Consider the following 23,611-nt stretch of genomic DNA (forward strand, 5'->3'; position numbering starts at 1 on the left):
AACTGAAAGAAATCAAAATTGTTTCAGAAGTTCTTGGATCTCATTCATTCATGAATTGTGTTTCATTAGAATCAGTCGACTTGCGAACAGTTACTCAGATTGGTGATGGATGTTTTGGAGGATGTGAAAATCTTAAGAGTATTATTGGATTAGAAACATCAAGAACATATGATGCCAATGTTTTCAATGACTGTCCAAACTTAGTTATTTCGGAAGTTGGCAATGTTGGTTGGGAAATGTTTTCAATGTGTCATTCAATCACAAGTGTTGTTTTCAAAGGCACAGAATTACAAAACGGTGTTTTTATGCATTGCTTGAATTTAGAAAGTTTCGAATGTCAGAGTAGCTTTCAATCTATTCCAGAAAAGTGTTTTTATGGATGTATCAAACTTATTACTGTAATATTACCTCCATCTGTTACAAATATTGGCAATTATGCATTTTTCAATACATCTCTTCGAAATGGTTTCACATTTGATAGTATTCAAAAAATTGGTGATCTATCATTTGCATACACTCACTTACAAACTGTTACTCTATTCGAAATCAGATATGATTACTATATGAAATATCCAATTTTGATGCAATTCAAAAATAGAGAATATGCAGTATATGTAGCCCCATTCAAATGTTGTAATGATTTGACAAAGGTTGTTTTCAAATGATCAGAAGCACCTCCAATGACTGGATTTTTCGATGAATGTGAAAAATTAACCGAGATAGAAGTTATTTCTGATAACTACATTCTTGAAAATGATGTAGTTTATAACAAAGAAAAGACAAGAATTATCTCATTCTCAATCATATCTCCAATAGAATCTTTCACTGTTCCTGAATCAGTTAAAGCATTAAATGATTTAGCATTTTATGGCACAAAGAATTTGAAAAATTTGACAAGCACTCATTCTGTAGAAGTGGGTAATGCAGCATTCATGAAATCATCTCTAGAAAATATTATGTTGACTGATCCATCTCGAAAATTTCAGATAGGGGGGTTCTTGTTTTCATATTCAACAAATCTTAAATATGTCGAAATAAATTGTGAACAATTTCAAATGTTTGACTTCTTATATTGTGTAAATCTGGAATACGTTAAAACCCCAATTATTCAAATAGGCAATGGAGTCTTTATGTTCTGCAAATCTTTAATAGAAATTGATCTTAAACATGTAATAGAGATTGGCAATAAAGCATTCTCTTATTGCTCTTCATTTTATGCTTTTAAAGATTGTATTAACATTGAAGAAGTTGCATTCAATCAAATATCCAACACAGAATATATATGCTTTGGAGCATTTAAGAATTGCATTAGTTTATCTTCTGTTTCATTTCCTCCATTCTTAGATGCAATTTTGGATCATGCATTTGAAAATACATCATTGAAAGAATTAAGAATTCCAACAATAACACGTGTCTATTCCCACGCTTTTGACAATAATAGAAATATACTTATAATAAATACTGTTGTTTATGGACATGAATTTATTATGTATATGGATAGCCATAAAATATTTTCAACAACATTAGGTAAACAAAATTCAACATATACATTTCCAGATGAAATTGATCGAGTGGATGCATTAGCATTAAATTCAAATCATGTTTTCAATGAAACTATTGGTGCTTATGAAAATGATTTAGGAATACGTACTCTTATAGTACCTGAATCAGTTCATGAAATTTCAATTGGAGGCATTTCTGGTGCCTATAGGTTAGGATCACATTTTATTGAAAATATTTGTTATAATGGAACAGATTTACAAATGTCAATTCCTTATAGAGAAGGATTACAATATTTCAAAATGTTTTTATATAATCAAATGGATCTTGAAATGCTTGATGGAGCCATTTCGGTGGATCTTGATGGGCCATTCCCATATCCAAAAATTTATGCTCCAAATATGATGATTAACGAACCTTATATGTACGGTTTCCAATATGTAAATGAACCATGTCCTGAAACTGTAACACAGCCAGAAAAAATAATAAGTGAATCAAATATTATTCATAAAAAGATTGTTGTCAAAAAGGATCAAATAAAGAATTCTGAAACTGCTTCTAGTAACATCAATTCAAATACACAAAGTTCAAATGATCCGATTATATCAATTGAAAATGGAAATGCATCAAATAATGATTCAAAATTATCATCGAGAGAGAAGATAACTATTGCAGTTTGTGTTTCTCTATTAATTGTTGTTATAGTTTTGTCTGTCATATACATTTTCATCAGAGAAAAAACATCAACAATATCAGATGATAGTGATGTCTTCGAAATGGCTGAAGAAACAAAACAAACTGGAACTGCAGTTACATATGATAATCCATTCTTTTCAGCACATGGATCTCTGCAAGATGATCCATTTGCATCCGATTTCCAAAATGATGATGAACAAGATCAATATTTCAGAGATGGTGGTGTTGAATAATAAAAATTTTCGATTTTGCTCTTTGTTTTAAATTAAATACAACTAAATCAAAAACAAGTTTAATTTTAAATATTAATACTAAGTTTTTTGTTACTTTATTCAGCTGCTAAAGTTTTATTAATTAGAATTTCGTTTCCTTTTTCATCGACTTCAACATATTCAATTTCAGTGTAATTCTTTTGATCAATAACACTATATCTATTGATCCGATCTCTATTTAAGATCAGCTTGTCAGTATTTTTGACAGCTGTTGGAACTCTGTGTTCTCATGAAGCAGGTGTCATTTCTGTTGAAAATACTTTATACAGTGAAACTTTTCTGCCAGGAGGTATTACATACATTTCTTGGTATTCATCAGGACATCTTGTTGGATTAATCATCTTATAACCAGTTTTATTAATTGAAAATGGAGTAAAGAAGCAATATTTCATCGCAGATTCATCAAGAGAAATAACAGATTTAGGTAATTTCAGAATAGGTATCCTATCCGAATTGAGAATCATAACCAATTCATCATTAAATGGTTGATCTCTTATTAAATAATCATATTCAGAAAGTTGGAGACTGAGTTCATCAAAACTCTTCATACCTTCACTAACTTCATATATTTCTTCTTGAAGGCCAAAAACACAAACAACTGTCATAGAACTCTTGATATATAGTTCGTGTGATGTAACACAGAATATTGGATGATCATCATGAACTATCAGTTTTAGATTTCTGCAGAATGCGAACGAAGATCCATTCACAAACATTATTTTATTTGTTATTTCGAATGTTTCTAACTTTGTTGACGCGAAAGCAAAACCAGGAATTTTTGTCAATTGATTTCCAATATTTATATTTTTAAGTGATTTACAATTCGCAAAACAATACTGACCAATATTAAATAACTCTTTCGGAAATTCAATACTTATTAATTTATCACAATGCCAAAATGCATATTCACCTATAATTTGAACATTTGGGACTGATATCTTCTCTAAATTTATGCATTTATAAAATGCATAATCACTTATTGCGAAAATATCAGGAAGATTAATTTCTCTAAGTTCAAAACATTTCGAAAAGCAGCTTTGTCCTATGGAAATTACTTTAGAGTTGAATTCAATTGATTGTATTTTTTTCCAATTAAAGAATGAATAGTCAGGTAATTTGATAATCTTGCTAGATAAAAATTTAATGGAAGTTATTTTTGAATTTGCAAAACCTTCTCCCATAAAATTAGTTATTTTTGAAGATACAATAACTTTTAACGGATTTAGTAAATAACCAAATGCATCAGTATTTACATTGTCAATTTCATCTGGAATTTGAAACTCATTTCTTTCACTTTCCCTAAAAATATAAAGTTCTTTGTTTTGGATTTTCACAAGGCCATAATCTCTATCTTCAAATACATTATTATTTATGAAAGAAAATCTGGAAAATCTAAATAATCCTTCTAAAACTCGAGTGTAAAAATTCGAACCTTCTCCGATATATGTAATTTGTTCCAGATTAGTACAGTTGGCGAAAGGACCATCACAAATGCAGTCTATCGACAAAGTTACTGAACTGAGATTAGTGTTCGCAAATGCATTTATTCTCAACTGCTGAACATTTTCTAAATTTATTTCCTTTAATTTATTACAATCTCCAAAACAATTTTCAGAAATTGACTTGACTGAAGGACATAATATGACTATTTCCAAATATTTACTGCCTGAAATGTGTTGTAAAGTTGTTAAAGTTGTAATAGTTTGACTAAAGTTCACAATTTTTACATCAAAGTAGAAGGATTCCAATGTTGATGAATCGTAATCAAGTACTTCAAGCGTTATATATGTTTTAGGGTCCAGATAACCATAATCATTTTTTGAAGTAATTGTAGCGCGATTTTCACTAGGATATTTTTGCAATATAGATGATATCACTAGTTTTTTTGATAAATACTGAGTGAATATTGAACATTGAAGCATATTAATATTGCAATTTTTTAATACTATATTCAATTTTTTTAAATTTCATTATGGAAGACTTATTTTCTGATACATATTATATATATGTATATATATTAATGACATTTAGAGTTATTTGGTTAAGATTATGAAAGATTTTTTCTCAAATAAAAAGAAATAGAATAAATGAAGATTAAAATTAATAATTAATTTTGCTGACCAACTATCCAAATTATATTGAAATAATTGAATACGTCACTTACATGCGAACCACAATCGTCCAAAAGAGTAACTAATGAATAAATTGATTATGATTTTTAGAACCAAAGGAAGAAATTACATCTCAAATCTGAAACCGCCAATTTTCTATATTATCGTACAGTCTTTAATTTTTAGAAGAAATCAAATTCACATCCTATATTAAATTCCTGATTTAATTATTTTAAAATTTATCATGCTAAGAATAAGAATTTCAGTGATATTCAAAAAATTGGAAAGCAATTTAACTGTTCATAATTTGAAAATCCATAAGGCATAGTATTCAAAAAATCTATCTAATTCGATATTAATATGTTTTCTTAGTTAAATACTTTCAAAAATTTAACAATCACTGAATTCAAATATTCTTCAAAAATTATACCTTTAACTATAGATATCATCCTAGAAATTCACAGAATTTTCACAAAATTTTGTGGCAATTGAATCCATTTCAAATCCATGTTTAAGTGTATTTTTATTTCGAAATTAATTAGTAATGAGATAAAACTCGCAACACAAGTTCACATCAATAGCAATATAATGATATTCAACACAAATGATGACTTTTCTGATGAAACCATATTCGAACAAATATTCACTCACAACATTGACACAATGAAAGTACAAGGTGAAATATCAGAAACAAAATACTTTTTGGGAATTGAATTCATCAAAAAAGTTAATATTAATACTGATCACGTTGTGATACTTTCAGATTCACTATTCTATGCATCAAGGAATATAGAATCAGTAACTTTTACAAATAATATTATTGTTGGTCCAAAGTGTTTTGAACAATCTACAATAAGAAACATAGATTTCACAAAAATAACGGAAATAGGTGAAGATGCATTTAAAAACTGTTTTAATATAAAGAGTGCTAATCTAAAATCATTGACAAGTATAGGTAATTCTGCATTTGCTTCAAGTGGATTAGAATCTGTGATCATTCCTTCAACAATATCAAAAATTCCTGATCATTGTTTCTATCAATGTCCAAATCTAACAAATGTTGAATTCAAAGGTCCTGTTGATATTTATCAATATGCATTCGCAGATTGTTTTCAATTGTCAAATGTTGTTCCTGGATTTGAACAAATTTCTCATATCAAACATTATGGATTCAGAGGATGTTCAATTCATAAATTGAAATTCAACGATTGTGAACTTGGTGGTGGTGTTTTCCAAAATTCACACGTCGAAAGTATTGATGCAACGAATCTTAAGATTGCATCTAAAGATTTCCGAGGTTGTCGAAATCTTATTTTTGTCAACATCACAGGAACACTCGAAATTATTGATGGACCTCCTCCAGAAGTTCCTTATTACTATCAAAATAATATGGGACTTGTTGAAATTTTTAAGTTTGATTTTCCAAGGGCTTTCGCTTTCGAAGATTGTGTTTCGTTACAAGAATTCAAAGTAAATGCATGTCAACAATTTGGAGATTCATGTTTCAGAAACTGTTTGAAACTAAAAGAAATCAAAATTGTTTCAGAAATTCTTGGATCTCATTCATTCATGAACTGTATTTCGTTGGAAACAGTTGACTTGCGAACAGTTACTCAGATTGGTGATGGATGTTTTGGAGGATATGAAAATCTTAAGAGTATTATTGGATTAGAAACATCAAGAGAATACGGTGGCAATGTTTTCAGTGACTGTCCAAATTTAGTTATTTCAGAAGTTGGAAATGCTGGTTGGGAAATGTTTTCAATGTGTCATTCAATCACAAGTGTTGTATTCAAAGGTACAGAATTACAAAATGGAGCTTTTATGCATTGTTTAAATTTGGAATCTTTTGAATGCCAAAGTAATATTCAATCTATTCCAGAAAAGTGTTTTTATGGATGTGTCAAACTTATTACTGTAATATTACCTCCATCTGTTTCTATGATCGGCAATTATGCATTTTTCAATACATCTCTTCGAAATGGCTTTGCATTTGATAATATTCGAATGGTTGGAGATCTATCTTTTGCATACACTCACTTACAAACTGTTACATTATTTGAAATTAGATATATATATTGTTCCGTACCGAAATGCATCACTAGAAAAAGTGACAAAAAGTGGCACTTACTCTTATTTTGCGCGGCAATTTTTCTAAGTTATTTTGTTAAGCTAAATGTGTTATATATCAAATCAGCTTTATAAATATTATAGAAAAGTTTATTTTTATTTTTATTTTTAATTATTATTATTATTTTTTAAATTAAAAGAAAACATTAGAATTATATGGATATATTTAAATTAATTATAAAAATAAAATTGAATATATTGAAGTTTGAGTTTATAGGTATACAAATTTTAGAGGCATTTTGGCTGAGAACTATGGTCTGCGAGGTACATGGATAGAATCAGTACCTCGCAGACCATAGTTCTCTATATGGCGCCGAAAATTTTTGGTGAAATGTCGTCGCATTTCACCAAAATTTTTTCGGTGCCATAGGAAGAATTGGAGGGTGTGAGATACTATTACATACTATAGTACTCACACCCTCCAATTCTTAGCCAAAACGGCTTAAAATTGCTCACAATTTCAACAATTGTGAGCAATTTTCAGCCATTTTGGCTGAGAACTATGGTCTGCGAGGTACATGGATAGAATCAGTACCTCGCAGACTATAGTTCTCTATATGGCGCCCAAAAAAAATTTATGATTGTTTTTTATCAAATCTTATCCATATTATTCTATTTGTTGTAAACAGAAATTCATCAAAAGTGACACCTCAGAAAAGCTAAAATATTGAATTTTTGGAACTTTTGATAGAGCACGTTTTTAAATATTAATTAAAGTAAATGTATATGTTGTAAAGATTCTTTTTAATAAAAAATAAAATTTTGAAGAAGAACACAAAATCTTCTGAAAAATAATATCACATATACTCATATTATTTTCTAATATATAACTATTTTATAAAAAATCAAATTCAATGATCTTAAAAGCGAAGGATAAACCTCAAAATTTACGAATATAATGAGTGGGAATATAATGCTTATCTATCATAAAACCATATGAAATATCAATTTTTGCTTTACGCCTAATTTTTGACGACAATTAGCAAAAAATGTTAAATGTTAACACTCAGTCCATTTGAATATGAAAAATAAAATTGACTTTGATTAAATGTTTTTATTTATCATGCAATTCTTCTTGCGACCAAAGATTTGAATAAAATTTCAAAAAATAAGATAGCTTAAAAAATAATATACGGTAGTGTTTACTAATAGATGAATAGTATATAAATTCTATTAAAATGGATTTGATCCAAAAAAATATATAAAATTTGATCATAAATAAAATTGTTTAGTAGTCATTTAAAATGATGTAATTATTCAAATTTTGCTAAGACTCATTCGTCTTTGATATATAACTCCCATTTTTGCATTTCTGGCTCGTACCAAAATTTTGAAACTTCGAATAATTCGTTAGGAGTGTAATTACTATTCGTTTTTGGATTAATATAGAGAGATAAATATGGTGTATTGTTGTATTTTTCAATGAACTGCTGAACTGAGTCCTTGATTTGTTGAATATCATCCAACTCGTCTGGCAAAAACTTTTCTAAGCTTGGCCACAGGCGCTCCACCTTGCCGTTCTGTCTTGGCATATACGGCAAGGTGTGCTTCCAAACTATTCCGTTTTCCTGCATAACCTGGCCGAATTCACTGCGGTTTTCACCGCCGTTATCGGTCCAGATGCAGTAAGGAATAAACTCCTCTAAAAGTTTTCTTAAAACCTTCGCTGTTGAGTTGGAAGACTTGTTTTTCAATAATTTAGTTTTGAGAACTTTACGTGTCATATCATCCAATATGGCAAAAAATGGAAAAGAAACATTACCGTGAAGGTAATGAATATCGCAGTACCATATCAAATTCTTTGATATGGCACGATATTTGGTAGGTGGATCTGCTGGTTTGTAATCTCTTTTTGAAGATAAACCTGATTCCATCATAAATTTTTCCACTTGATGATGCTTTATTTTTTGTAAATTGTCAAAAATTTGATCTTTTGTCAAATCTTCTATATTTTCAAATTCTTTTGCAATTTCTTCTTTTTCTTTCTCACAATCGGGATTTTGAGCAATATTTTGAAACCTTTTAATCAATAAATAAGTTTTTGAAATTCCTCCTTTATATTGTGAAACACAAGAATTAATTAATTGTTTTTGCTCAAATGTTGGTGGATTTGCTTTTCTGCCGCGACTAACTTTTGGTAATTCGATTTCTTGAAGTTGAAATGCTCTTCTTATTGTATTTTCGGCAACATTCAATTTAATTTTACCATTTTCCACTTCAACTTCCTTTCCCACAGTTTTGTAAGATTCACCTTCTTCTATTCTTCTTTTAGCTTCAAATAGCCATTCTCTGCTTATAGATTTGGCAGTAGTCATAAAAGTGGTCCTTCTTTTGTGATAAGATTCAAATTTGAATGTGGATGATAAATAAAAATCAAAAATAATTGTTATAATTTAAATGAAGAAGTAATTTAAAACGATTTTATTTATGATCAAATTTTATATATTTTTTGGATCAAATCCATTTTAATAGAATTTATATACTATTCATCTATTAGTAAACACTACCGTATATTATTTTTTAAGCTATCTTATTTTTTGAAATTTTATTCAAATCTTTGGTCGCAAGAAGAATTGCATGATAAATAAAAACATTTAATCAAAGTCAATTTATTTTTCATATTCAAATGGACTGAGTGTTAACATTTAACATTTTTTGCTAATTGTCGTCAAAAATTAGGCGTAAAGCAAAAATTGATATTTCATATGGTTTTATATAGATAAGCATTATATTCCCACTCATTATATTCGTAAATTTTGAGGTTTATCCTTCGCTTTTAAGATCATTGAATTTGATTTTTATATAAAATAGTTATATATTAGAAAATAATATGAGTATATGTGATATTATTTTTCAGAAGATTTCATTCTATATGCCTATGAAAAGTACTCTCAAAACTAACTTTTCCTAATTATAATTAAATCTAGAATATTGTATTATGCTTAGTATTATTTCATTTTTCTCATTCAATTTAGAATTTACAAATGTCAAAAAATTGAGAGCTGTCACTTTTGATGAATTTCTGTTTATTACATATTAATGTTAATTATATTTTATCAATTATATTTTTTAAATAATAAACACAAAATCCACTAATTTAAAATTGGCGCCAAATGTCACTTTTGCTAGTGATGCATTTCGGTATGATATAATTAGATATATATATGAACTAAAATATGACTATATAACAAAATTAAAAGATCGAGAAAACATTTTTGATGTTGCTCCTTTCAAATGTTGTAATGATTTGATTAAAGTTGTTTTCACTGGGTCATCTACACAACCAAAAATGATATTTTTTGATCATTGTGATAAATTAACCGAGATTGAAGTAATTTCTGATAATTACATTCTTGAAAATTATGCAATTTATGATAAAGAAAAAACAAAAATTATATCTTTTTCCACTGTATCTCCATTAGAATCTTTCATTGTTCCTGATAATATTCAGGAATTAAGCGATTTTTCTTTCTGTGGAACAAAAAATTTGAAAAATTTGGCTTGTAACCATTTTGTAAGAATAGGAATTGGTGCATTTCTCAAATCCTCTCTAGAAAATATTGTATTTACCGATGTTAACAATAATTACCAAATGGAAATGTTTACTTTTTCATATTCACAAAATCTCAAATATGTAGAAATCATCTGTCAACAATTCCCCATGTTTGATTTCCTATATTGTGTAAATCTAGAATATATCAAAGCTCCATTAACTCAAATAGGTGATGGAGTATTTATGCATTGTAAATCTTTAAAGGAAATCAAATTAAAAGATGTAACTGAAATTGGTATTAAATCATTCTTTGATTGCAAAACTTTAAAACAAATTAAATTTGGTCCTAAAATTCAAAATATTGGTAGTTATGCCTTTAAAAATTGTATAAATATTGAGGTTGTTGAATTTTTACAAGTTTGTAACTTGTATAATATCGAAATTGGAATATTTCAAAACTGCGTTCGCTTATCATCTGTAACTCTTCCTCTTTATCTTAACGCAATATTCGATTTGGCATTTGCCAACACTTCATTAAGAGAAATTAGAGTTCCATCAGTTGCAGAAGTAATGCCTCATGCCTTTTATTACAATCAAAATCTTATTAGGGTTATAAACACTGATGTTTTTGAACATGAATTAAGAATATACGCTGCTAGCGAATATAGGATTATTACAACATTAGGCAAACAGAATTCTACTTATAATGTTTCTGATGGATTTAGTTTTATAAATGTAGAAGCTATCAATTCACACCATATCTTTAATGATACAATTGGTGCTTATGAAAATGATTTAGGAATCAGAACATTGATAGTACCCGAATCTATTAATTACATTGGTCCGTTTAACAATGGACTATTTTATACTTTGGGATCGCACTTTCTTGAAAATGTTTGCACAAATAATAGCAATTTAAGAATTGAAATACCGTATTTTTATATTATTCTGAATTTTAATTACGACGTATATACACCACTTGATACAGAAATTCAAGGTAATGCTCGCTTGTATGATTATGATAGTCCAATTCCTTATCCTAAAATTTATGCTCCAAATATGAAAGTTTCCAGAACAAATGATTTCGGTTTCCAAGTTATAAATGAACCTTGTCCTGATTCTGTAACGCCTGCTGAAAAAATTATTGATAAATCAACTATTAATTATAAGAAGGTAATCGTCAAAAGAGATCAATCAAAAACATCAAACGCAAATTCAGGTTCTAAAATTGAAAGTTCATTTGATCCGATAATATTGAATAATGATGAAAGATCTGTAAATCCCAATTCGAACATAACATTGCGAGAGACAATCACGATTTCAATTTGTGCTTCAATTGTTGTTATTGTTATCATATTAGCAATTCTTTATGTTTATATGAAAACGAAGGCTCCGACTCTTTCAGATGATAGTGATATCCTCGAAATGGCCAAAGAAACAATTCATGCAAGTACTGCAGTTACATTCGATAATCCACTATTTATGACAACATCTGCTTTCCCTGATGATCCATTTGCTTCTGATTTCCAAAACGAAGAAATTAATATTGATTGTTTTAATAAAGATGATTTAGATGAATAAATATTAACTTATTATAAATACGCCCATATGACATTAATTAAATTTTCTGAATACTGGATTGAAATGTTAATGAGAATTAAAGACCCGAATTGAAGGTTATGTAACACAGGTGTGTGTGCATCCCAAAAAGTGATATAATATTTCCTTCTTTAAATGATAAAAATGTTATAATTTTATTTATTAGAAATAAATCATAATAAGGAATATACAAATTTATTCAGCCAATATTTTGGTTGAATTAATTAGAATTTCGTTTCCATTATCACCTACTTCAACATATTTAATGATAATGTAATTCTTGCGATCAATTACACTATATTTATTGATTCTATCTCTATTAAATATCAATTTAACATTACTTTTAACAGCTGTTGGCACACTATGTTCCCATGAAGCTGCTGTTATATCTGTTGAAAACGCTTTGTATAGTGGATATTTCGAACCAGGTTCCCGAATATATACATCCTCATATTCATTTTGAGGCATTGTTGGGTTTATCATTTTGGATCCTGTTTTATTAATTGAAAATGGAGTGTAGAAACAATAACTAAATGCAGACTCGTCAAGAGATATAACAGATTTAGGCAGCTTTAGAATTGGTACTCTTTCTGAATTCAAAATTCTTATAGATTCTTCCATATAAGGATAGTCTTTTATTAAATAGTCATATTCAGAAAGTTGGAGACTAAGTTCATCAAAACTCTTCATACCATCACTAACTTCATATATTTCTTCTTGAAGACCAAAAACACAAACAACTGTCATAGAACTCTTGATATATAGTTCATGTGATGTAACACAGAATATTGGATGATCATCATGAACTATCAGTTTTAGATTTCTGCAGAATGCGAACGAAGATCCATTGACGAACATTATTTTATTTGTTATTTCGAATGTTTCTAACTTACTCGATATGAATGCAAAACCAGGGATTTTTGTCAATTGTTTTCCAACATTTATATTTTTAAGTGATTTACAATACGCAAAACTATATTGATCAATATGAAATAGTTCCTTCGGAAATTCAATACTCGTTAACTTATCACAATGCCAAAATGCATATTCACCAATGACTTGAACATTTGGAATTGATATCTTCTCCAATTTGAAGCATCTATAAAATGCATAATCACTTATTGAGAAAATATCAGGAAGATTTATTTCTTTTAACTATGTGCAATTAGCAAAACTTGCATATCCAATGGAGATTATTTTTGAATTAAAAACTATTTCTTGTAGTCTGAAACAATTTGCAAATGAATAATCAGGTAATTTATAAATTCTATTTGATAAAAATTTGATTGATACTATCTTTGGATTAAAATACTCAAGCCCCATGAAATTTATTATTTTTGCTGGTATGATAACTTTTAAAGGTTTTGTTAAATAAGTAAAAGTAATAGGATTAATAGTTTCTATTTCATCTGGTATTTGAAATTCATGAACATTACTTTCTTTATAAAGAAAGAGTTCTTTGCTTTGAATATTAACAATACCATAATCCTTTTCGACGAATGCATTGTTATTCACAAATGAAATTCTCGGGATTTTGTTCAAACCTTTCAAGACTCTTGTGTCAAAACTCGAACCTTCCCCTGTGAAAATAATCTCTTCTAAATTCATACAGTTCGTGAATGAACTATCGCATATACAATCAATTGATAAAGTTACTAAACTTAAGTTCGTATTATAAAATGCATTAACACCAATTTCATTCACATTTTCCAAATTAATTTTCTTTAACTTTAAAAAATTTCTGAAACAATAAGAAGAAATAGTTATTATTGATGGACATAGAATTATCTCTTCGAATGATTTCTTAGAATTTGAGTGAAAATTTAAAGTTGTTAATTTTGTGATTGTCTGACTAAAATTAAGGATTTTAACATTAAAATTAAGATATTCCATACTGAATACATCATAATCCAACACTTCAAGTGTAGTGTAACTTCCAAATACATAGCTATTCAAATCACTCTTTGAAGTTATTGTAATACGGCCTTCGCTTGGATATGTTTTCACTGTATTAGATAGTATTAGGCTTTTTGAAATATAGGGTGTGAATATTGAGCTCTTTAGCATTGATAATTTTAACACTTTACATTTTACAATAACAATTCAAATAATTTTGGAATGAAAATAGAACAAAGAATTAATTAATTACTAATACATCCAAATATTCGACTGACCAACTAATCAAATATCATTTATTCAAAATATTCAGATTTAAAACCGTAAATGGTTAGAAACAATAATGTGGTTTATAAAAATATTTGTTATACATATGCAAGTAGTTTTTTCAAATCCAAATTGAGAAATTATATTTTGAATCTGATATTGTCATATTTTTTTACAGTACTGTATTCAACCGAAAATATTAGCATCAAATCATCATTGATGAACCTCTTTTTTTTGGTCGTCATACATGACATTTTTTTCAATTTAATTCAAAAAATATACATCGTATTAATTATTACAATTTGCCTATTATATTGACGTATATCTGGTTTTCAACATTTTTCTGAAGTATTCAATTTGGTTTGAAATTTTTCTTCCATTCATATTTAAATCTCTCTATGATTTGTTATACAATAATTTTCATCATAAAGATTTACAACAACCACAGAAAATCAGAATTTATTTCAAGTTGTTTTTTTATTTATCTTTTGAAAGAAATTAATTTCAAATAATATTATCGAAATCAAATTATTATTTCATAGTTTTAATACAATTTTGTGAGGTTTACAAATAATTTCAAATTGATGTTTAAATGCTTATTTACTTCGAATTTAATAAGTAAAGAGATTAAAATCAACTTACAAGCACAGATAAGTAATAATATAATAAGATTTAACTCCAATACTGACTTTTCTGACAAAAAAATCAATGATCAAATTATATCCAATAATATCCATACTATTAGTATTGAAAACGATGTGTCAGAAATAAAATACTTTTTGGGAATAGAATTCATCAAAAATGTCAATATTAATACGGATCACACTGTAACTTTATCAGACTCACTTTTTTATGGATCAAGGAACATAGAATCAGTAACATGTACAAATAATATTGTTGTTGGTCCAAAATGTTTTGAACAATCTACAATAAGAAACATAGATTTCACAAAAATAACTGAAATTGGGGAAGATGCATTTAAAAACTGTTTTAATATAAAGAGTGCTAATCTAAAATCATTGACAAGTATAGGTAATTCTGCATTTGCTTCAAGTGGATTAGAATCTGTGATCATTCCTTCAACAATATCAAAAATTCCTGATCATTGTTTCTATCAATGTCCAAATCTAACAAATGTTGAATTCAAAGGTCCTGTTGATATTGATCAATATGCATTCGCAGATTGTTTTCAATTGTCAAATGTTGTTCCTGGATTTGAACAAATTTCTCATATCAAATATTATGGATTCAGAGGATGTTCAATTCATAAATTGAAATTCAACGATTGTGAACTTGGTGGTGGTGTTTTCCAAAATTCACACGTCGAAAGTATTGATGCAACAAATCTTAAGATTGCATCTAAAGATTTCCGAGGTTGTCGAAATCTTATTTTTGTCAACATCACAGGAACACTCGAAATTATTGACGGACCTCCTCCAGAAGTTCCTTATTACTATGAAAGATCTTCTTTTGGAGGACAAGAGCGTTTCAACTATTATTTTCCTAGAGCATTCGCTTTCGAAGATTGTGTTTCGTTACAAGAATTCAAAGTAAATGCATGTCAACAAATTGGAGATTCATGTTTCAGAAACTGTTTGAAACTAAAAGAAATCAAAATTGTTTCAGAAATTCTTGGATCTCATTCATTCATGAACTGTATTTCGTTGGAAACAGTTGACTTGCGAACAGTTACTCAGATTGGTGATGGATGTTTTGGAGGATATGAAAATCTTAAGAGTATTATTGGATTAGAAACATCAAGAGAATACGGTGGCAATATTTTCAGTGACTGTCCAAATTTAGTTATTTCTGAAGTTGGCAATGTTGGCTGGGAAATGTTTTCAATGTGTCATTCAATCATAAATGTTGTATTCAATGGTAATACATTAGAACCTGGAGCATTTATGAATTGTCAAAGTTTAGAAAGTTTTGAATGCCAGACTGACATAGGATATATTCCACCGAAATGTTTTTATGGATGTTTTAGACTAATTAATGTGAAATTTTCATATCCAATAGATTATTTCGGTAATTTTTCATTTTTTAATACATCACTTAGAAATGGAATCAATTTTGAAACAACATATTACATGGGGGATCTGGCATTTGCATATACACAATTACGAAATGTAACTTTGTATGATATTGCTTATGATTGTGATGCAAAATTTTTTCATTTAGTAAATTTTAAAGTTAGAGAAGACTTATTTAATGATGCACCATTTAGAGGCTGTAAAGAATTGACAAAAGTTATTTTCAATTGCACAAGAATTCCTCCAATGATGGGATTTTTTGATGATTGTGAAAATTTAAGAGAAATAGAAGTTATTTCAGATAATTTCATTAATGATTATGGTATAATTTATAACAAAGACAAGACGATTTTATATTCATTCTTGATAACAAATCCCTTGGAATCTTTCACAGTACCAGAATCCGTTCAAGAATTATATGATTTAGCATTCTACAGGACAAAATATTTGAAGAATTTGACGTGTAATAATATTTTATATATCAAAACTGGTGCTTTCCTAAAATCATCACTAGAAAACAAATATTTACAAATATTATTAATGATTTAAATGGTTTCTCATTTTCATTTTCAACAAATCTCAAATATATTGAAATTAATTGTACAAGATTCACATACTTTGATTTTCTATATTGTGATAATCTTGAACATGTCAAAATACAAACCAAATATATTGGGCGTGGAATATTTATGTTCTGCAAATCATTAAAAGAAATTAATCTAATAGGAATAGTCGAAATCAATAGAAAAGCATTTTCTGACTGTTACTCATTAAAGAGAATTGAAATAAGTTATTTCACTCAAAATATTGATAATTATGCATTTTATAATTGTATAAATCTTGAAGAAGTTGTTTTCGATCAATCAAGTAGGTTAGAACAGATTTCCATAGGTACATTTCAGAATTGTATTCATTTATCTTCAGTAACACTTCCACCTGAATTGGGAAGTATTATGGATTTTGCATTTGCCAATACATCTTTAAAGGAAATTAGAATCTCATTTTTTACGATGGTTATGACTCATGCATTCGATAATTGTCAGAATATTAAAGTTATAAATACTGCTGTTTATGACAGTGAATATATAATCCATCAAAGTGATCAAAAATTATTTTTTACAACATTAGGTAAACTAAATTCAACATATAAAGTTCCTGATGGAGTTATTCAATTAAATGCTTTATCAATTAACTCCAATAATGTTTTTAATGAAACTATTGGCGCATATGAAACTGATTTAGGAATTCGAACTCTAATTGTACCAGAGTCAGTCCACGAGATAACTAATGGCGGCTATACCAATTCATTTTACTTATGTTTTCATTATCTCGACAATATTTGTTATGAAGGTACATATTTGCAAATAGAAATTCCGTATTATTTAGTAATGCAGTATTTTAATTATTACACATATTATACAATAGACAATGTGTTTTTTGATGATGATAATATTCTGGTAGGTTTTGATGGACCATTTCCAAATCCTAAAATTTATGCACCAAACTTGACAGCTACAGATTCAAGCTATGATAATTTTCCTATTTTGAATGAACCATGTCCTGATACTATAAAACCACCTGAAAAAATTATTTATGAATCAGATATTATTCATAAAAAGATTATTATTAAGAAAGGAACTAATCATTCTGATACAGCTTCAAGTTACATTAATTCAAATACACAAAATACTGTTGATCCAATTATATCAATTGAAAATGCAATTGAAGCAAATGCAGATGTAAAGCTTTCCTCAAGAGAAACAATCACAATCTCAATTTGTGCTTCAATTGTTGTCATTGTTATCATATTAGCAATTCTTTATGTTTATATGAAAACGAAGGCTCCAATTCTTTCAGATGATAGTGATATCTTAGAAATGGCTGAAGAAACAATTCATGCAAGCACTTCAGTTACATTCGATAACCCACTATTTATTACAACATCTGCTCTGCCAGACGATCCATTTGCATCAGATTTCCAAAACGATGAATTTATTATTGATTGTTTTAATAAAGATGAGTTAGATGAATAAAATATAAAATTCAATAGTAATAATTAAATTTTCGCATATCTGACATTGAGAATTAAATAGCTGAATTTAATGATATGTCATATGGATATGGGTGCACCCTTAAAAAGTTAGATAAATTTAAGTGAAAAGCATTACTAAATACGATTTTAAATGATCATGTTTTTTAAGAAAAATTATCTGATATATAACTATATGCTTACAACCTTAGCATGCTTTCAGAAATAGGTGATAATCATTGTTTGCGCCAAATGTCAAGTTCATACTAATCAACAGCCAATATATCTATATTTGATGCAAATTCTGTCAATACAAATTCAAAACTAACTTCCAGAGAGACAACAATTATTATAACATGTACCTTAATTATTCTTATAGTTATTATAATGGCAATTGCATATGTTTACATCAAAGCCAAAACACAAGAACCTTCAGATAGCGATGTTTTAGAAATGTCTGAAGATGAGATTCAATCTGCGGCTGAAATTAATATTGAAAACCCACTTTATATGACAACTCAATCTCTTTCAGATGATATTTTTGCACAGTATTTTCAAAATAAAGAAGAAGATAACAAATTTTATAAGGATCAGAAATACATCGAATAAATAATTTAAATTTAATTAATCATCATAATGATATTAATAATTATAATCTTCAAATAAATAATTGCCTAGATATAAATACAAATCAACAACATTTAACACCTCCAGGAGGTACTGATATGATTATTATGCATATTATGAACTTTAATTGAAGTTAGAATTTTCGACAATCAGAAAGATGATCGAAAACTATTTTCAAATATGCAGAAAAAGCTGTTATCGATCATGGGTAATTTTCAATAATCATATTAGATTCTAGAAAACAAAATGTAAGTAAATTATTTAAATGATTAAATTTTATTCGGTCAATATCTTTGTACTATTAATTAGAGTTTCCTTTCCATTTTCATCGATTTCTACAAATTCGCATTCAATATAGTTTTTTCTATCAATAATACTATATCGATTGATTCTATCTCTCTTGAAAATCAATCTGTCATTATTTTTAACTGCTGTCTGAACATTAAGTTCGAATGATGCTGGAGTTATATTTGTTGTAAAAACTTTGTATAATGGATATTTTGATCTAGGTGAACGAAATTCACTGTAACCATAAATAGAACCTGGATTAATCATTTTATAACCTGTTTTATTAATTGAATATGGAAGATAAAAATAATATCTATAAGAAGAATCATCAAGAGAAATCACAGATTGAGGTAATTTAACAATTGGAATTCTTTCAGAATTTAGCACCATTATAACTTCATCAGTTTCAGTTGCATCAAAAAAATCCCTTTCTTTAGTAATATAGTCATATTCAGAAAGTTGGAGACTAAGTTCATCAAAACTCTTCATACCATCACTAACTTCATATATTTCTTCTTGAAGACCAAAAACACAAACAACTGTCATAGAACTCTTGATATATAGTTCATGTGATGTTACACCGAATATTGGATGATCATCAGGAACTATCAGTTTTAGATTCCTGCAGAATGCGAACGAAGATCCATTGACGAACATTATTTTATTTGTTATTTCGAATGTTTCTAACTTACTCGATATGAATGCAAAACCAGGAATTTTTGTCAATTGCTTTCCAACATTGATTGACTTAAGTGATTTACAATACGCGAAACAATATTGATCAATATGATATAGTTCTCTCGGAAATTCAATATTTGTCAACTTATCACAATGCCAAAATGCATATTCACCAATGACTTGAACATTTGGAACTGATATTTTCTCTAGTTTTCGGCATTTATAAAATGCATAATCACTTATTGAGAAAATATCAGGAAGATTTATTTCTTTTAGCTCTGTGCAATTTGCAAAACTTCCATACCCCATTGTAGGGATGCGTTAAACACGCCATTTGACCGGGCGTACATTTTTTTTGTTCGCCCAAAAATTTCGCCATTTGAGAAATTCAAAAATTAAAAATAAAATTTTAAGGGTGCACCCGTATGTACGTTTATTCGAGAGGAGGAGGATAACCCTCTCAATTTTGAGGGATTCGTTAGTTTATTTTCTCGATGAATATGCAATAAAATTTGATTTTTACCTTATCAATATACTTCATATAATATACACATGTTCATGTAAAAACTTTTTTCCAAAATCCTCAGGAATTAAGGGATTTTTGAATTTTAAGAATTTTTTTCGAATTTTTTCGAAAAAAAAATATTTTCAGAACAGCCTTAACGGCTAAGATTTAGGAACAATGTTAAGTATCAAAAAGAAAGGAGGTCTGATATAAACAACATATATCGTTGAAGGTTGAAAAAATCTCTAATATTTGAGCCCAAAATTTCAAATTTTAATTTTTTGAAAAAAGAGGCCACCCGTATGTACGTTTATTTGAGAGGAGGAGGATTATATTTTTGAAAGGGTGAAACATTATGAATATGTTAATTATATAATAATATGTATTATTATAAAAAAGAAAAAATAAAGCACGTTAAAATTTTTCTTTCTTGATTTTTTACAAAATCTACTTAGAATTATGCAAAATATGACTAAATAATTATAAATTTCAAGTTAAATTTTAATTTTGATAAATAATTTAAATTTCAAAATATCAAGTTCAGTTCGACTATGTATGTAGTAATTCCTCAATAAAGTGCCAAAACCCTATTAAAATATATGAACATTTTCAACATTTTAATGTTTTTATTTAAAAATTTGATGGAATATGAGCTTCAAACAATTATTATGTAAATAAAAATAATTAAATATATGTATTTATTCGTATTACAACCGTAGTAAGTCGATTCTTCCTTTCTTCTACTGAGGTTTGAATTTGATTTCGAATTGTAAAGAGATTCAAAGGGAAAATACTAGCGGATAAAAACTACCTCCATGAAAGGGTCATAATGGAGTCAAGTTGTATTTTTTGCTTTTCGAGCCTAAATAGGTAGCCAAGATAATGCCTAAAAATAAGGTTCTAAATTCTGAAGTTTACATGATCCTCTCGTGTGCACCCTTAATCTTGATTTTTTTATGTTCGTGATTTTTTTGAAACTTACATAAGCGATGAAATACTTTTTTAAGTAATCGTTTATTATATATAAATATATCTTAATAAATTTAATTCCTTAAGGTAGAGCGTGTTCAAATTTAAAATCTCATACAATATTTTCTTAATGGCGTATTTTTCTGAGGTCGCCCAAATAAAGGCGGATTCAAAATTGAGAACTCCAAGGCGTATGGCGAGTATTCAAAAAGTACGCCACTTACAAAATATTGAATGTGGATTATCAATTTTTTGGCGTGTTCAATTTCAAATTTTGATATTTATGTTTATTTTATTCAGTATAATGCTAAGAATTAAAATATAAAATTCATAGATTTTTTTCTTTGAAAATATTTTACATTTTTATTAGACCACTCCTAGACTAGTCATCAGGTTATCCTCAGATCATCCTCAGACTACTCCTTATCAGATTACTCATCATCCTCAGACTACTCCTTAGACCCCTCCTCATCAGACTACTCCTCAGATCTTCCTCCTGAGACTACTCTTCAGACTACTCCTTAGAGTCCTCCTCATCAGACTAGTCCTGAGACTAGTCCTCAGACTACTCCTGAAACTACTCCTCAGATTATCCGCAGACTCCTCCTCAGATTATCCTCAAACTACTCCTCAGTCTAATCCTCAGACTCCTCCTCAGATTATGCTCAGATTATCCTCAAACTCCTCAGCTTATCCTCAGGCTACTCCTCAAACTCCTCAGTCTAATCCTCAGACTCCTCCTCAGATTATCCTCAAACTCCTCAGACTACTCCTCAGACTACTCCTCAAACTACTCCTCAAACTACTCCTCGGTCTAATCCTCAGACTCCTCCTCAGATTATCCTCAAACTCCTCAGATTATCCTCAAACTCATCAGACTACTCCTCGGTCTAATCCTCAGACTCCTCCTCAGATTATCCTCAGACTCCTACTCAGATTATCCTCAGACTCCTACTCAGATTATCCTCAAACTCCTCAGATTATCCTCAAACTCCTCAGATTATCCTCAAACTCATCAGACTACCCCTCGGTCTAATCCTCAGACTCCTCCTCAGATTATCCTCAGACTCCTACTCAGATTATCCTCAGACTCCTACTCAGATTATCCTCAGACTCCTCCTCAGATTATCCTCAAACTCCTCAGACTACTCCTCAAACTCCTGAGACTACTCCTCAAACTCCTCAGATTATCCTCAAACTCCTCAGACTACTCCTCAAACTCCTCAGATTATCCTCAAACTCCTCAGACTACTCCTCAAACTCCTCAGATTATCCTCAAACTCCTCAGATTATCATCAAACTCCTCAAACTACTCCTCGGTCTAATCCTCAGACTCCTCCTCAGATTATCACTTTACATATATATATCGATAACTAAATAATTACTTATTATACTTTCTTTATTTTTTTTTAATTTTAAAATAATATTAATATATCTTTCTACGTTTAATGATGAAAAGAGAAAGAGGAGTAAAAAGAGGAAAGAGAAAAGAAAGAGAGAGAGAGAGAAAAAAAAGAGAAAGAAAGAAAAAAAAGGACGGCGATAATTTTGTATTGTTTTGTTATTCGGCCCCAAAAATGGCGTATTATTCTATTTTTAAACGGTCATGGCGTAAAACCGTCGCATCCCTACCCCATTGAAATGATTTTAGAACTGAACTCAACTGTTTGAAGATTCGACCAATTAGAAAATGAATAATCTGGTAACTTGAGAATCCTATTCGATAAAAATTTTATCGATGTTATCTTTGAATTAACATATTCTTGTCCCATAGGCTGAGATGTTTTTGAAGGTATTATTACATTTAATGGTTTTGTTAAATAATTAAATGCATTAGGATTTATGATATCAACTTCATCTGGAATTTGAAACTCATTAAGATCATTTTCAATATAAACATATAATTCTTTGTTTTGAAGATTATAAACACCATAATTCTTTTCTGCAAATGCATTGTTATTCAAGAACGAAATCTTTGGAACTTTAAATAAACCATCCAATACTATTGTATCAAAAGCTGAACCTTCTCCAGAAAATGTTATTTTTTCCAAATTTTTGCAACTTGTGAATGGGCTTTGACATAAAAAATCAATCGATAGTGTTATTATATTAATATTTGTACCTGTAAATGCGCCAAATCCTAATTCATGTACATTTTCTAAGTTTATTCGAGTTAGATTATTAAACCCACTAAAGCATCTTGATGAAATAGTTTTTATTGATGGACATAGCACAATTTCTTCAAGTTTTTAACGGTATCTGGACTCCTTGAATTAATACTTAATTTTGTTAATGTTGAAATTGATGGGTTGAATTTCAATATTTTAACATTGAATTTGAATGAATACATAATAGGAGAATCATAATCCAATACTTCAAGTGTGGTGTATTTTCCATCTACAATGTTATCTAAATCATTAGATGAAGTAATTGTGATGAGTTCTTGGTTTGGATAAGTCTGTATTTCTCTTGTTAGGACTAGCTTTTTCAAAATATAGGTAGTAAATATTGAACACTT

The 23,611-nt window shown here is 28.7% G+C and overlaps 12 protein-coding genes across 12 annotated transcripts, besides 4 other annotated features; 8 read left to right on the forward strand and 4 right to left on the reverse strand.

The window, feature by feature from the left end:
• Window positions 1-50: 50 nt before the first annotated feature.
• TVAGG3_0905960 (ribonuclease inhibitor domain-containing protein) lies at window positions 51-665 on the forward strand (the record flags this gene model as incomplete). The annotated part of the gene is made up of 1 exon (XM_001321457.1): window positions 51-665. The coding sequence occupies one exon, from the start codon at window positions 51-53 to the stop codon at window positions 663-665; it is 615 nt and encodes a 204-aa protein (XP_001321492.1).
• A 15-nt stretch (window positions 666-680) lies between these two features.
• Window positions 681-2,429, forward strand: TVAGG3_0905970 (ribonuclease inhibitor domain-containing protein; the record flags this gene model as incomplete). Its single annotated transcript, XM_001321458.1, has 1 exon — window positions 681-2,429. The coding sequence occupies one exon, from the start codon at window positions 681-683 to the stop codon at window positions 2,427-2,429; it is 1,749 nt and encodes a 582-aa protein (XP_001321493.1).
• Window positions 2,430-2,695: 266 nt separating this feature from the next.
• Window positions 2,696-3,649, reverse strand: TVAGG3_0905980 (ribonuclease inhibitor domain-containing protein; the record flags this gene model as incomplete). Its single annotated transcript, XM_001321459.1, has 1 exon — window positions 2,696-3,649. One exon carries the CDS (start codon window positions 3,647-3,649, stop codon window positions 2,696-2,698), a length of 954 nt encoding a protein of 317 aa, XP_001321494.1.
• Window positions 3,650-5,086: 1,437 nt separating this feature from the next.
• On the forward strand, window positions 5,087-6,784 carry TVAGG3_0905990 (ribonuclease inhibitor domain-containing protein; the record flags this gene model as incomplete). The annotated part of the gene is made up of 1 exon (XM_001321460.1): window positions 5,087-6,784. One exon carries the CDS (start codon window positions 5,087-5,089, stop codon window positions 6,782-6,784), a length of 1,698 nt encoding a protein of 565 aa, XP_001321495.1.
• Window positions 6,785-7,326: 542 nt separating this feature from the next.
• Window positions 7,327-7,364: a mobile genetic element.
• Window positions 7,365-7,965: 601 nt separating this feature from the next.
• Window positions 7,966-9,024: a mobile genetic element.
• On the reverse strand, window positions 7,984-9,024 carry TVAGG3_0906020 (ribonuclease H-like transposase family; the record flags this gene model as incomplete). The annotated part of the gene is made up of 1 exon (XM_051251555.1): window positions 7,984-9,024. One exon carries the CDS (start codon window positions 9,022-9,024, stop codon window positions 7,984-7,986), a length of 1,041 nt encoding a protein of 346 aa, XP_051077129.1.
• Window positions 9,025-9,704: 680 nt separating this feature from the next.
• Window positions 9,705-9,741: a mobile genetic element.
• Window positions 9,742-9,998: 257 nt separating this feature from the next.
• Window positions 9,999-11,927, forward strand: TVAGG3_0906040 (ribonuclease inhibitor domain-containing protein; the record flags this gene model as incomplete). Its single annotated transcript, XM_001321461.1, has 1 exon — window positions 9,999-11,783. The coding sequence occupies one exon, from the start codon at window positions 9,999-10,001 to the stop codon at window positions 11,781-11,783; it is 1,785 nt and encodes a 594-aa protein (XP_001321496.1).
• Window positions 11,928-11,996: 69 nt separating this feature from the next.
• TVAGG3_0906050 (uncharacterized protein) lies at window positions 11,997-12,659 on the reverse strand (the record flags this gene model as incomplete). Its single annotated transcript, XM_001321462.1, has 1 exon — window positions 11,997-12,659. One exon carries the CDS (start codon window positions 12,657-12,659, stop codon window positions 11,997-11,999), a length of 663 nt encoding a protein of 220 aa, XP_001321497.1.
• A 1,889-nt stretch (window positions 12,660-14,548) lies between these two features.
• Window positions 14,549-16,546, forward strand: TVAGG3_0906060 (antigen BSP-related family; the record flags this gene model as incomplete). The annotated part of the gene is made up of 1 exon (XM_001321463.1): window positions 14,549-16,546. One exon carries the CDS (start codon window positions 14,549-14,551, stop codon window positions 16,544-16,546), a length of 1,998 nt encoding a protein of 665 aa, XP_001321498.1.
• A 140-nt stretch (window positions 16,547-16,686) lies between these two features.
• Window positions 16,687-18,030, forward strand: TVAGG3_0906070 (ribonuclease inhibitor domain-containing protein; the record flags this gene model as incomplete). Its single annotated transcript, XM_001321464.1, has 1 exon — window positions 16,687-18,030. The coding sequence occupies one exon, from the start codon at window positions 16,687-16,689 to the stop codon at window positions 18,028-18,030; it is 1,344 nt and encodes a 447-aa protein (XP_001321499.1).
• A 383-nt stretch (window positions 18,031-18,413) lies between these two features.
• Window positions 18,414-18,635, forward strand: TVAGG3_0906090 (uncharacterized protein; the record flags this gene model as incomplete). The annotated part of the gene is made up of 1 exon (XM_001321465.1): window positions 18,414-18,635. One exon carries the CDS (start codon window positions 18,414-18,416, stop codon window positions 18,633-18,635), a length of 222 nt encoding a protein of 73 aa, XP_001321500.1.
• Window positions 18,636-18,929: 294 nt separating this feature from the next.
• On the reverse strand, window positions 18,930-19,928 carry TVAGG3_0906080 (ribonuclease inhibitor domain-containing protein; the record flags this gene model as incomplete). The annotated part of the gene is made up of 1 exon (XM_001321466.1): window positions 18,930-19,928. The coding sequence occupies one exon, from the start codon at window positions 19,926-19,928 to the stop codon at window positions 18,930-18,932; it is 999 nt and encodes a 332-aa protein (XP_001321501.1).
• A 104-nt stretch (window positions 19,929-20,032) lies between these two features.
• Window positions 20,033-21,063: a mobile genetic element.
• A 418-nt stretch (window positions 21,064-21,481) lies between these two features.
• On the forward strand, window positions 21,482-22,465 carry TVAGG3_0906110 (uncharacterized protein; the record flags this gene model as incomplete). Its single annotated transcript, XM_001321467.1, has 1 exon — window positions 21,755-22,129. The coding sequence occupies one exon, from the start codon at window positions 21,755-21,757 to the stop codon at window positions 22,127-22,129; it is 375 nt and encodes a 124-aa protein (XP_001321502.1).
• Between the last annotated feature and the right edge of the window lie 1,146 nt (window positions 22,466-23,611).

Source organism: Trichomonas vaginalis, chromosome I (assembly GCF_026262505.1).
Source record: "Trichomonas vaginalis G3 chromosome I, whole genome shotgun sequence".
NCBI lineage: Eukaryota > Parabasalia > Trichomonadida > Trichomonadidae > Trichomonas > Trichomonas vaginalis.